This window comes from Panthera pardus, unplaced genomic scaffold (genome assembly GCF_024362965.1).
Source record: "Panthera pardus isolate Hobbes unplaced genomic scaffold, ASM2436296v1 HiC_scaffold_13, whole genome shotgun sequence".
NCBI classification, from domain to species: Eukaryota; Metazoa; Chordata; class Mammalia; order Carnivora; family Felidae; genus Panthera; species Panthera pardus.
The window spans coordinates 139,827,704-139,842,879 of NW_026526688.1; the positions used below are offsets into that span (position 1 = coordinate 139,827,704).

At 36.1% G+C, this 15,176-nt stretch overlaps 1 protein-coding gene across 1 annotated transcript in view; it reads left to right on the forward strand.

The window, feature by feature from the left end:
- Nucleotides 1-15,176, forward strand: part of ANTXR2 (ANTXR cell adhesion molecule 2) — a 149,220-nt gene that overhangs the window by 90,710 nt on the left and 43,334 nt on the right. The window contains exons 15-16 of the mRNA XM_053901463.1: nucleotides 4,527-4,694; nucleotides 5,260-5,340. Coding sequence (XP_053757438.1) covers nucleotides 4,527-4,694; nucleotides 5,260-5,340 — 249 coding nt within the window. The remainder of the gene's footprint in view (nucleotides 1-4,526; nucleotides 4,695-5,259; nucleotides 5,341-15,176) is intronic.

Here is a 15,176-nt window from a genome sequence, read left to right on the forward strand (position 1 = left end):
GGAAGCCATTAAGTTTGTCTTTTGGAGGAGATAGTGCGTATGTGTTTTCTTGTGAGTGATTGAGAATATCAAACAGTCCACAAGAACGTGGCTATGCTAGCTTTTGTTGCCTGTCACAGAACCAGGAACATTTCCTTCTGCTTACTTTTGTTGTGTCATTCAAGGCTTGGAGGGGTGGGGAAAGAATAGACTATGTCATCTAATGTATATGAAAAATAAACTTGGAGATAAAATAGTTACCTCTGGATATCCTAATATTGTCTATCTCAACTTATTTTTAGCTTATTTCACCTCATTCCAAAATGTGTGTGTAAAAAAATGTGAGCAAGGGGAAAAAAGTTTTGACAAGACATACTACAAAATGTTAGTAGATTTCTCTGGATGGAGTGATTTTCAGTTTGTGCTATGTATTTCCCTATTTTTCCTAACTCATTTGATAATGAGCGTGCACTACTTCAGAGTCAAAATAATACATTTAATTCTATTTTGAAATCCACACATATAAAATACCACATGACCGTGAAATACGGATATGCTAGTAAGTGAGCCTTAACTGAATAATGTTCTTGCTGAAAAAACGAGGAATTATGCCAGATTTTTGTGAGTCCAATATTCCAGTGTACCAAAGATTGAGATCTCTTTCTAAAGGGGAAAAAAAAGCATACACATGAGCTCCTGAAGGGGTCCTGAGTTAAAAGGAATAATATTGGTTTGTGATCAAGAAAGCCAAAGGCTCATGCACGTTCTTGAGTAACTCACATTTCAAGTTCTAAGAGTTATTAACTCTTAATATGTGAAACGATATTGCCTGTCCTTTTCAGTTTAAGAAAACTTATGAAAAGGACCCACTTTTAATGATTGGGGTGCATTTTAGCTTTGGACAATTTTGGCTACATTGTATAGGGTATTCCATCCATAGGGTATGTAGGTATATAGGGTATTCCATACATAGGGTAAATAGGGTATAGGGATGGAAATGGGAATGAGAAAAAATGAGAAAGGAAATGTGAACATTACAAAAGGGAAACAATACATAAAAATACACAATAAAAACTGAATCAAGAATTAAGCACCATGAAACTTTCTCAAACCTGATCTTATTTAAACTTAGGGAAAATAGAAAATTTAATCTGTTTTAAAACCATGCCTATTTAAGCCTGGAAAGTATTTTCCTTAAAAAAATACCTCTAACTAGGAAAAATAAATGGAATTCTAGAAGTTATGTGCACATCTGAATTACAGAACAAATCTTCATAACTAATGTTATTTTAAGGCAGGATAGGGATTTTACATAGATTTTTTTTTCTTACCCTTCCTTTAAATTAAATATTTAAACGTTACGGTAATGGCAATTTGCAGAACGCTGGAACTGAGCTGATGTTAATAACAGCTGTTAGCACAACTGATCCACAATACCTAATGACTTCAAATGTGTGTTTCTGCCAATTCAGCGTGAAACTGTTTTTGTTTCTTTTCTCAATTCTAAAATTGCTCCTTTATGATACAACCTCCTAGTCATCCAAATATACTCTGGCAATTATGGAATTTTATTGTTTATTATGAAAGCCAAGTAGAGTTGGAAGGATTTAGCTATCAAGTTTGCACTTTTTTTTTTTCCATAGTAAAAAAGCCAGGTATATTAATTCTGCTAAAGTTCCCTTTAGCAATTTATTTGTGTGTTTTTTTTAAATCCTTTTTTGACTATCTTAAAGTGGTTAAACTAAAATATTAAAATTTATACAACTAAATGTATATATATTTGCTGGCATACCTTGTTTTATTGCACTTTGCTTTATTGTACTTCACAGATACCGTGTTGTTTTTTAGAAACGGAAGGTTTGTGGTAACCCTGCATTGAGCAAGTCTGTCAGCATCATTTTCCCAACAGCATTTGCTCACTTTATGTCTTTGGGTTATGTCTTGGTAAATTCTTGCAATATTTCAAACTTTTTCATTATTATTGTATTTGTTCCGATGATCTATAATCAGTGATTACCACTTGCTAAAAGTTAAGATGACGGTTAGAAGCTTTTAGCAATAAAATATTTTTACTTAAGGTACATACATTGCTTTTTTAGACATAATGTTATTGCACACTTAATAGACTACAGGACAGTGTAAACATAACATTTATATGCACTGGGAAGCCAAAAAATTCATTTGACTCATTTATTACGCTATTTGCTTTATTGTGGAGGTGTGGAGCCAAATGCGCCATATCTCTGAGGTTATGCCTGTAATTGCTTGGAGAGTTTTAGGAAAAATCTATGAAGTATTTCCTAATTTTCGACTTTGAAATTGAATGGGAATTATTTGTTTTGTTCTTTGTGATGATGGTGACGATGAAGGAACAGTTACTTTAGGAACTAAGGATTCAACTAATGAATTTCCTTTAGACCTCAGCAACTCTACTTCACAGAATATAGTCTTTTAATAGTTGAGTGTCTAGAAATACATTGAGTCAGAACTCCAGTTCAACAACCTTCTTCATGTTCTTTATCTGAGAATGGTGCCAGTGATAATTGGAGAATATGATTACCATTACCTGTAAGATACCAACTGTGAAAGCAAGCCTGGAGAGCTGTGTATGTTAAATCTATAAGTTCTGAATAGATCTAACCTTTATCTACTTACATTTTTAGTTTGAATTACTTTTCTGAGTTATGACATTCATTTGTTAACTGTGTATATTTTTTTGTTTTCTTTTTGTTTTTTTTTTTTTTCCCTTAAAATTGAGACTTCACAACTGCCAGAATAATATCCTGGTTTTAGAGGGTTTTGTTTTGTTTTGTTTTTGTTTTTGTTTTTATTTTTTTAGCTCAGTTTAGCTATATTTAAAGATTTCATAAGTTTTAGTTTATCTAGGTGAAGACACTGTGATTTGAAAGAGAAGGTCATTTCTCTGGAAAGAAAACCAACTACCTAGCTCTAAAGGTTTAATGGTGTTTAAAACAATTTTAACAACCTCATAAAGAACATTCTAGTACCACTGATCACACTGAAAGATACAGATACATTTTAATGACTCAGCAGGGTCTACTTGAAGTTGAAAGCCTGTTCTAAAATTGTAGTAAAAAAGGTAAAAACATCTAAGTAAGCCTTATCGAAAATCCATGAATAGTTCTTCCTGTGAACAGTAATCATCTGTATCCCTACCCACTAACTCAGGTCATTAAAATGCTTTAAAAAGTGCCTAATTTTTTTTTTCCTTTGTAGAAATCATTTAACTCTGGTGAATCAGCGTGCTCTGGACAAGACTTCATATTTCTTTTTAGACCTTCACTTATCTTATCCTTATTGTCTTTGTTAATGTCCTTGCTTTTTGTAGGACTTCTCCACTGCTCCTGGTTGGACAAAATCTTTCCCCAGGAGTCACATCCTATTCCCATACCTATATGGTGGTAAAGTTTAGCTCAGATTTAGCTCTTAATTCTTATTCATTGAAGAATAAAGAAAATAATCATTTGACCCTATAGTTTTTCAATGTCTAGAGTTTTCAGAGAAGGAAATATCCTAAAATTTGTGGAATTCTCTGGTGCCTCTGAATTTTTCCTTTCAGAGCAGTCTTTTCAGATTTGCCTTCCTCTCAATGAAGAATTGACCTGTCAAATAACCATACCCAGATGAGCATCAGAACTAAAGACTAAAAGCTACTTTACAAAGTCAAGTTTTACAAATTAAAGAAAAATCGTATATAATGATTTTACGTGTACAAATATTTTTTAAGAGACTTTTTAAAAAATGTTTTTATTTATTTTTGAGAGGAAGAGAGGGAGAGAGACAGTGTGTGAGCTGGGAAGGGGCAGAGAGAGAGGGAGACACAGATTCTGAAGCAGGCTCCAGGCTCTGAGCTGTCAGCACAGAGCCCAACACAGGGCTTGAACCCACGGACTGGGAGATTATGAGCTGAGCCATAGTCAGACATATAATTATTTTATTTCTAAAGTCTAAATGTTAATATCATACTTTTTGATTTAGGCAAACTTGATGAGAATTTTGGAAGGAACAGCTTACTCCTTTGTATAAAATACAAAGTTTTTTACAAAGTTGTAAAATACATGTAAATTATATTTGTAACATTCAAACCTATTTGAAAGGTACTTATTTCAGACTGCTTATGTTCAAATCCCTGCCCTGCCACTTGCTAGCTGTGTGACTTTGGACATATCACTTAACCTTTCTGTGCCTCAGCTTCCTCATCTGGAAGGAAAAGAATATAGTACCTATACTGTCTATTCCATTGCATTCTTGTATGGATTAAATGCAAATTGGCACATGATAGCCATTCAGTAAATATGAATTGTCATCATCATCTCTTTCCCCCAGTGCCATCAGTACATATGGGTACGTATTTAGCTAGAAGAGAAACATACCTAATTTAGTCTCAGAAGAGGAGAAATTGAGAGTTAGTATACTACTCATCTCTTTACTCCAAGATGGTGAGCCAAAAGACCATCTACTAAATAAGAGGTTGTTCTTCTAGGACACTATATGTCTGATACAAGTATTTCCCCATTGTTTTGAAGGTCCGTTGGGGTGATAAAGGATCTACTGAAGAAGGCGCGAGGCTAGAGAAAGCCAAAAATGCTGTGGTGAGGATTCCTGAAGAAGTTGAGGAACCTGTCAGGCCTAGACCACCTCGTCCCAAACCCACGTACCAGCCTCCTCAGACAAAGTGGTACACACCAATTAAGGTAGTTGTTTAAATTTTGTGTGATTTAACTGAGAAACCGTAACTAGAGAAAATGTGACTTCTTCAGCTCCCCCAAGCTCCCAACTGTCTGAAGGAGGACCAAGGTACATCAAGTAGCAGACATTCATCATACATTCTAACAACTGAATTCTTTCTCGGCAATAAGAACCTCCATTTTTAAAATTTTTTTAACAATTTTTTTAACGCTTATTTATTTTTTTTAACGTTTATTTATTTTTGAGACAGAGCATGAATGGGGGAGGGTCAGAGAGAGGGAGACACAGAATCCGAAACAGGCTCCAGGCTCTGAGCTGTCAGCACAGAGCCTGACGCGGGGCTCGAACTCACAGACTGAGAGATCATTACCTGAGCCAAAGTCGGACACTTAACCGACTGAGCCACCCAGGCGCCCCAAGAACCTCCATTTTTGTTATTATTTGTTTAATTTAGTAAAGAAAGGAGAGAGAGACTAAGACTTTACCTTCTTCATTGTTAACTGTTTGTTTATTTAGTAAGTAGAGGTTGAATACGTCCACTAAGAATTTACAAATCATGTTTCCCTTTAGGGTCGTCTTGATGCACTCTGGGCTTTGTTACGGCGGCAGTATGACCGGGTTTCCTTGATGCGGCCTCAGGAAGGAGATGAGGTTTGTATGTGGGGATGTTAGGAAAGAGCGGAGTGCTTGGATCGGTATAATGAAGGTAGGGAAATAATGATCAAAAAGAATTTAAAGCCCTCATCACACTTGAGGAAGGAATCATCGTCTTACACAAGTTCCTATTACGTAGGGTGCTTAATAAATTATTTTCTATTGTTGCACTATATTTGCAAGTCAAGGCTCAACACAAGTCCCTTCTCAAGTAGTATGTAAAAATTATGGCCTATTGTACACATACTTTCATATGCACACTCGTTGCTTCAGCCTTTGACTTGGATGACATCACATTCTGAGGTTTTACAAGGTGGGAAGGACAGACTGAGGACTAGTAGCAGACATATGTCCTAGCAGACTAGGACAGACTGAGGATCCTTTCTCTAGCATCTACCAGCAGAGAGGCCCAGGGAACATAGGTGAACTTCATTCACATCAACTTCAGAGGACTTTAGGTTCATTCAGGTTTGATAGGCTATTTTTTTTAAGATGAATGATTAATGACACTAATATTTATTTTACAGTGCCAAATTAAGTTATGTTTAGTGTTATATATTTTAGCTTGGTGCTTAACATACAAAAACATCTAAATCCTTAAAATTTTACTTCTAGGAAAATGGGGGTCATTTTAAAAACCTCTGAGCTCAACTATTTAGGAAATACAGTTTGAGACTTCTCAACAGATCATTTACCCTTTGCTTGGACCATAGGTAGAGTGAAGCAGGTGGTTTATGGAACAACCTCGTTCGTTTCCAGACCACTGTAGTTAATAGAAAGTAAACTCTATTTACTCTTTAATATGCCAGCCTTTCATTGTGTGTGTCTTAAAATCATTGTTGTGCATCTTCTTAGTTTTCTGTTCCCCAGATTAGACATTAATTTATTTGTTTAATAATTTTCACCTGTAAAAGTGTTGGGTATTGTGATAGCACTAAAGATGTATTAGCTGACAAAAGCAGGCAGTGGTTCTAACATTCTTGCCAATACTGTATATATTCTTTTCACTCTTATGATTAAAATTTAGTTTTGTCTTTCATCATTTCTACTAATTCTGATTTAATTCAATAGTTTTTGAATTATATATGTGCCTTAGTAATGACATCAGGTACTAGTGAGGGGTAGATACAAACTGTAGCCTTCGCCCTTAAGAAACCTAAAACTTGTCTGGGAAACAAGACAGCTAGGAAAGAAATATTTATTCCAGAAGGTGATCTGAGCCACAGTATAGGTAGTTATCAAGTACTCTTGAGTGTACAGAAGGAAGAGAGATGAACTCTTTCTGGAGGAACTTGGGAATGCTTCTTCAAAAATATAGGTCTTCTATCTTTAAATATGAATAGGATTTCAACAGGTGGAGTTAGGTGGAATGAGCTTTTCCATGGATGAAACATCAGGAACAAAGTCTCTGAGACAGCCAAGAGCACAGTGATTCGTGGATTACTAGTCTGAGGGTTGGGGATTGAAACCAGAATGATAGGTTGGGAATAGAAGAGAAGAAATCTTTTGAGATTGAGCACAGTAAATATTGTTATTGACAAGGCCAACCATGTGACTCTGTGATATTTGTGCCAAAAAATCTACACCAATCATAAGGCATACATAATCATAGTACATGTTGGGTCAACTTTATAAAAGACTGTACAATAACTGAAATACTTGTACATCTTTTGACCCCAAATGTCCTGTCTTGTTCTCTTGTTACCCATGTCCTCTCCCCACCATACTTACTACTCTTCAGATATGTTCGGTCCATTTCCTTGAGTATGCACACTCTCTCTTGCTTTTTTTTTTAAATTTTTTTTAACATTTATTTTTGAGACAGAGAGAGACAGAACATGAACAGGGAAGGGGCAGAGAGAGAGGGAGACACAGAATCTGAAACAGGCTCCAGGCTCTGAGCAGTCAGCACAGAGCCCGACGTGGGGCTCGAACTCACGGACCGTGAGATCATGGCCTGAGCCGAAGTCGGACGCTTAACCGACTGAGCCACCCAGGCGCCCCATCTCTTGCTTTCTTAACTCCAGGTCAAATAATATTATCCAGAAAATAATATTTAATTGTTTATATGAAATCACGATTGCATGGCACCATGGCAATAATCTGTATGGACATTCCAACATCCCACAAATTTGATTTTAAAAAAGAGAGCAACAATATTTCTTAAGTTCCAGTACCTTTTTACCTTTAGAGTATCTTTCATTTTAGAAATAAAAGTGATTCACCTAGTAAGAAAATGACCTAGAGGTAGAAATAGAATTAGGATATGGAGCATATTTTGCACTGCTAATTTTGATCTACATTTGGTGTAGGATATTAAAATGGGATGATTTGCTTTGGTAAGGCTTTATTTACTCATGAGAAGCAGACTGGCTCACCATTACCTTCTACTTATTATGGCTAGTTAAGCCCTCAAAAACTAAATGGACTGAACTGTACAATTTTCACCAATTCAGTGTATGTAGACATGGTTTGTCTCCCAGGATTACATGGAGTAGAGAAAATTTTAAATTTAGGAGATTAAGATATTTAAATGGCAGAGGCCTCCACTCCTCTGGCTATTCTTCATGTTGAATACTCCAAGTAGGCCAGAATAGAATCATTGAAGGAGTAAATTAGTCTTGGGAGGTTTTTTTTGATAGCTTAAAACCATACTTACTAGTGACTGGATGCTGTAGCATGTGGATGGGTAAAATCCTATCTTCAACTTTACTCCCCTGAAGCCAATCAGTACCTAATTAAACTCAGACTACTCAAAGTACTCATGAAAGGTTTGATACATGTGTGTGTACAGCACACATGTATACAGTAAAGACAATCATTGTCCTTCCAAACTGTTTATTACTTTTATTTCAAAAATCTATTTTCCCATTAATTTTTCCCATTAAATAATAGGGAATTGGTAAATAGTATTGTATCAGCATAGATATATTGATTCCCACAAAAACCGTTCGCATATCAAATAATGCATTGGAAAAATGTTATTAGCTAGTCAAGGACAATCTTTTTAAAAGAAATTTTCTTATCAACATACAAATTGGTGAAAAAATTTGCCAATAATTTTGTTATTTTCCTGTGCTCATAAAATCTTATGCGTGTTTACCTTTGATTATACTTCTTAGAAGTATTTGTACAATGTCATACGAGGCATGTATGTATATATGGGCAATTTGTACGTTGTAGAAATTAAGAAGACTTTTGGAAAAATTGTCTAGTCGTTGGAAATGGATAGTTTGTTTCATATTGTCAAGGAATAAGCAAGAATGGTTTCTCATTTGTGACTTTTAAAGGAAATAATAGTCTCTTTCTTAAAAAAAAAAAAGGCAAAACAAAGTTAGCGCTGCTTGGGAGACAATAAAACAATTGTTTTCAGGTTGTGGCTGATGGTTCCAAAATAACAGAACCAATGCCTAGTCAACAGCACGTTTTCCACCTTGGAAAACAATCTTGTCATTTATTTATAAGTTGTTTACTGCAGATTCTGCCTCTTGAGAGTTTAGTTTAATAAACAAATCAGCGTACGTAGAACTAAACCCGGAGTCAAGCACATTTACTCTGCAAGTCCCGTCACGCTGAATTTCAAGCCAAATGTTCTCCTTTTATGGCTCCGGGGCCGCACCGGGCTCATTTGCAGAAGAATTCACTGCTGAATTGAAGTCCTTGATCAAGTAATTGAAGTTCAGGCATAAAGTATCAAAGCGGCGCGAGAAATCTCTGGCCCCGTCCCTCGTTCCCGCTCGCTTTCCGCGCCGCCAGCTCCTGCGGAGGTGGCGGGGTCCGCGCGCGGCGCACAGACCAGGCACGGGCTTTGATTGTGGCTGCAACTCCTCTGAGTCATGAATGTTTCAGCGCGCGGCGCGCGAGGTTAGGGCCGCGCGTCCAGGTGTAAGCTAGCAGGTTGTCGCCGACATCTGTTTGCAGCAGCGGCAGCGGCCTCCCCAGCCCGCAGCGAGCGGCCGGATTGTCAGCGGAGGTAGTTGAGAGCGGCAGAACCATTTTGGTCTCACACTCGCTGCCTGGAGGCCTGAAACACCAAAGGTAGGAGTGGGGGTGGACACAGCTGCGCTCCCAAACTTGCCTTAGGCACAAATAAAGAGATCTAATGCAGTTTGACTCCGTTGCGGTGGGGAGACGAGGACAGAAAGCCACTTCAGAGACAACTTAACGCTGCAACATCTGCCGCCAAGTTTCCAGGGAGTGACGGGGGACAGCAGGTACAGATTGAAGTCTCCACATAAACAACCTCCATTAAGCCATGGACTCTTTTGAAGGGCCTCCATCAAACATGCTGGAGTCCGCAGCAGGAGTTTGTTTGGTTTTCAAAGCGGTGTTTTGTTTTTGCAATAACAAGGTAATTTATAAATGATGCATTACCACGCGTTCTCCTTTTTCATTTGAAAAGTGAGAGTTGGAGAAGCAGAAAGGCAAAGAAAGAAGAAAGCGCGGCACTAGTTTTGGAGTTGTTCCACAAACCAATTAAATCTCCAAGGAGCTTCTTGGCTGTGATGGAGGTTATGTTAACCTTCAGACCGCAATCCCTCGTTCACCAGTAAGCAGACATAAATTTATACGCTGCAATAGAAGAACCCTGGTAATAGTAACACCCATAAAGCGCATCCACTCTTTGCTTTTAAACTTCTGTCATGCGGCTTTTTACTACTTGGGGGTGAAATGAAATTAGATTTTTTTCAGATGGATGTAAATTTTTAGCAAAACAAAAATGAGAAAATTCTATTCGCTTTAATTTCCTATTTATAAAAGACTTTACTTAATGCCTGTAGTTGGATAGTAAAAATACAATTGTAAGTCAAAAGTAAGAAGTGCATGTTCAAGGAAACATTTTTCTTTCTGAGGGGTTTTTCTGCTCTCCCACCTAGATTTAGCCAGAGAAAAATTCAAGAACGTGTATACTTTTCAGTGGCAGTATTGCAAAAGCTCAGTTGTGCACACACTCATGTGACATAATTAGAATTGGTTTAAACATTAGTGTGACAAAGCACCAAGGTACAGTAAGATAATATTTTATGGTAATGTAAACTGTTATTATTAATAAAGTTTAGGCTCCCTCACCTGAGGAAATACCTGCAAGGCTACTCTGAGATAAAGAAAAGGTGCTAACTCAGAGGTATCCTTTGGAGTGGGAATAGCCAGGGAACAATGGCCTAGGGAGACCTGTTAGACTGTGGCAAAGTTTTCATCAGTCAGTAGTGAAATAAGCAACAGAAGTGTGTAGTGAGTTTCCAATTAAGCTAAATTTATGCTGAGAGGACTTTTATTAATCGTACAGATATAATTTTCAGTTTTTGAGATGATTGATGGTAGCTGCTTTAAAAGACAAAGTCCATTTTGACAGAAGCCAATGTCAGTCCTCCAATTAAAAAAAAAAAAAAAATCTGCAGGGAAAAAGAATCCCTGAGAACATAGATAGCACAGGCTCATTTAAAAGGCACCAGAGAGGGGCGCCTGGGTGGCTCGGTTGGTTGAGCGTCCGACTTCGGCTCAGGTCATGATCTCGCGGTCTTTGAGTTCTAGCGCCGAGTGGGGCTCTGTGCTGACTGCTCAGAGCCTGGAGCCTGTTTCAGAGTCTGTGTCTCCCTCTCTCTCTGCCCCTCCCCTGTTCATGCTCTGTCTCTCTCTGTCTCAAAAATAAATGTTAAAAAAATTTTTTAAAAGGCACCAGAGAAACCTGATAACCTCAATGGCAAAAGATTAAGGCTGGACCTCTGATGTTTATATCTCTAGTTCTAGATTTACGTTCACTCCTCTGCCTGTCCTGCATCTGCATTCTCAAGTTCAAAACAAACCGGCCTCACTGTCTTCAATGGCAGCTTCTTCAATGATCCTAACCTCCTGAGGATCGCTGTGAAGTCCATCATGCTTACAAATCCCCCAGTGCTCAGTGCTATTATTAAGTCACTTCATCTTCAGACTGAATAGCATTTTGGTAGCAGAGATTTTGTGTCACACTGCCTTTAAGTTCCTCATCACATTTGCAAAATGTAGACCACTTGTGGGTGTTTATGAACAGATTGAAGCCTTCACTCACATGATTTGAAATTTCAAATGTTTTCAGTGCTTGGAAGTATGCAGCTAATGACTGCATTTTTACACTTAGTTTTTAGGTTCCATCTTAATATTTTGTGTCATATAGCTGGACTTTGCAATCAATTTTAAGTGCTATAAGAAAACCCTTTATTTTAGCCTGAGTCATTAAGTCCATACTAGACACAAAAATGCCCCTGGGGCATTGAGGAGGGCACCTGTTGGGATGAGCACTTGGTGTTGTATGGAAACCAATTTGACAATAAATTTCATATTAAAAAAAATGCCCATGGTACTTCCAGATCTTTTCTTTTTTTGAATTCTTAACTCAGAAAAATATTGAGATATTTTAAAACTCAGATAATTACCTTTATCTTTGTAAGGTCTGAAATTTTACGTGATCCTTTAAACTAATTATGATGTGATATCGCTGGGAAAGAAAACCATCAGATTTTTCTACCCTCTTTGTTATCACCAGTGTCTTTCATTCTTATTATCTCTTGTCTTAATATTTTAGGGCATTCTGAAAATACCTAAAATGACCCGTTTAAACTAGTAGAAATAATTTACTTGGTTTATATACATTTGAAAGATAAATTTTTACTAGAATAACACAAGATAGACCTGCCATTATTACTACAATCCCACTGAGTAAGTGTATATATGTGTGTGTGTGTGTTCACTGTAAATATTTTTGTGTGTATACCTATAGAACATATTTTCTCTGTGTGTATGACATCAGCTAATGCTTGTTTAAGTAGAAAATAACAATTTCATGAAATAGAGTGCTTTTTTGGATACCATATCTTAGCGTAAATAAAACTATCTCTTAATTATGTGTATAAGCTGACAAAAGTGTTGACTTCAGTTTAGTTCTCTAAAGTGAAATATAGAATATGTGAAATGTAATGATTTAAATTATACAGGAAGATTTATTTTTTCAAACAAAGTATAAATAAAATCTAGATACTTACTTGGCTTTTTAACCCCCCAAACCAGGCATAATTTGTATTTAGTGGCCTCATACATATTTTATGTATCAACTTATAAATAAGTTTAGGTAGAGAGATTTTTTTGGTTAAAATTGATCAACAAGTTTTTGATTATCAAGAGGCAAAAATTATTATATTAGCATGAATACCCTCCTTCCAAAGCAATGTGCTGATTTTAGAAATAAACTTTTTTTTTTTCATCATCCGTGAGCCTTGGCACACTAAAACAATACTTTAAAAATACCAAGAGTTAATGTCAGTTGTCTAGGGCTAAATACATTATTTTCTTAGGCTTAATATACAGCATTGCTGTTGAACATCTTGAGGACATCAATTCAATCATCCAGCTGGGAGCAGAAATGTCAGCACAGATACAATTTTTAACTTCTCTTTTTTACCGTTTTGAGTACTTTATGTATGCCCTTTTAATAATTTTAATTGCAGAAGATTAAGTATATTTAAGTAAATCATATAATTCCTAATGATTTACAAAAATGTATATTATTCTGCATATATTAAATATTAAGTTTTCAATTTAGAGCTCAAAGGACACAGTCCAAGGGGTGGGGGGAAGTGCATCATTTTTGTAGACAGTTTATTATTTTACCAAAGCACATTACGATGGTGCCTTTATGTCTACCAGAGCCCCAATTTATAAGTTTAGTTTAAGGAGAGCTTCATAACTCAGTTAAGGAAATTGGCTTGAGTAGGAAGCTTTTATAGTTCCCTTATTCTTTTTTTTTTTTTTTAATGTTTTATTTATTTTTGAGACAGAGAGAGACAGAGCATGAACAGGGGAGGGTCAGCGAGAGGGAGACACAGAATCTGAAACAGGCTCCAGGCTCTGAGCTGTCAGCACAGAGCCCCACGCGGGGCTCGAACTCACGGACCGCGAGATCATGACCTGAGCCGAAGTCAGCCGCCCAACCGACTGAGCCACCCAGGCGCCCCTCCCTTATTCTTAAAAAGGAATTTGTATTAACACATTATACAAATGTATATACTTTTAAGGAATGTCTTTTCTTGCTAAATATCTTTCATTTTTATTTCTAAATAAAATACTAGTATTTTTATAATATACCCTTCTAATCTCTAAGTAAGTCCTTTTTAAAATTACTTCACATAACCTTTGTATTTTCCCTTAATTCTGCCCTGAATCAAATCACAACCTCTAACACTTGAAAAACTTAAAACTTATATAATTTTGAAGTATAAAATAAAAATGATTTACTTTTCAAACTCTGCAAGAAGTTGTTTAAGAATACCAGTAGACATTTGTTTACCATTGTATGACTTTGGCTTAAAAATTAATTCTTTTATTTCAAAGGGTTATGAGAAATTTCTTGTTTATTTTTCTTTTTGCTTTTTTTTTAATTAATGAGACTGGGATGGTTTTTACAAACTTGTTCCCATTTCAAAGCGATTTTATTCTCTGATATACCTCATATCTTTCTCCTAGAGAGCTCTTTTCATTTAAGACTGTGGAAAAAAGGAATGCATCTAATTTCCTAAACTTTAGATTCCCGTAATGTTTCTTAGCAAGCAGGTTAATGTAGTGAAATAATATATATTCTATTTATATTTTAGAGTCTTCTCTAAGTACTAAGCACATTTTGGTTTTGGGTCAAAATTAGATGTTTTTTTTTTTTTTTTTTTTTCTTAAATCAAGCACTGTTTCCTGCTTACAATAAATTCTTCTATTAGAGCCATTTCCTGACACTAATGATATCTTAACAAAGAGTTTATAATGAATTCAATAAATTTTATTCAAATAGCATTAAGATCTACCCTAATGAGAATTGGCTATACACACACAGGAATATATGGTTTTGCAATTATACACACTGATATCATATTATATATCAAATCATATCTTACTTGCCTAACAAAGTAAATCTGTAAAACATATTTCAATGAAGAATTCAAATAGGACATCTATATATATAGTGTAGAGATGAAAGCTCTAGAGTTAAGAGTGTTTATTCTCTGATTTCTTTCTCTACATCTTTCATTTTTCTCTCTTCTCCTTCCTCCTAACTTTTATTGGTTCCTCAGGTTTAACCTTTGGTCTCCTGGTATTCTCACATCTCACTCTTCTCTAGAGATCACATGGACTTTCACTGCTTTGCTGTCATCATTAAGTACATCATTTTTAGTCGGTTCCTTCCTCTCTCCTAAATTCTACTTGCACATCTCTGAGAGCTTATATGAATTTCCTCTTGAATGTTCTCTTGTCACCACATCATCTGTGTTCACCTGGATTTCTACTGTATTCTTTATGTATGGCTTTCAAATTATAATTACCGTATAACTTTTCAGTCTGTTCATCTCTGCCCCTCACCTGATGTATCTCAGCTGAGGCCCAGCTGACTTCATGATTCCCACCAATGCAGTGAGCACAGTCAAGACTTTAACTTTCTCATTCTGGATAGGAAGTCCTGTGCCAACAAATCACAATATTTCACTATAATGTGCACAAGATATTGAACAGAACTGTGTGTATTAATGTCTCTTAGTTCTATTATAATTGATGAAAAATAAAGATGAGCTGTTGAGGAATATATGCATTAGACTCTAGTGACTCTTGAGAGACGCATCATTTTGACTTTGTACAATTTCAAAGCTTTTATTATCACGACTTATGATTTTAGGTTCATGATTTTTCCCCTGAGACTATGGGACTACAAAAATCAAGACACAGAACAGTTAGGAAATTTGATAAATTTGAATTATTTCTTATAAAGATATAGCTGAGGATGCTGATACATAAAAATGTTATTTATATGGTGTTAAGATTTA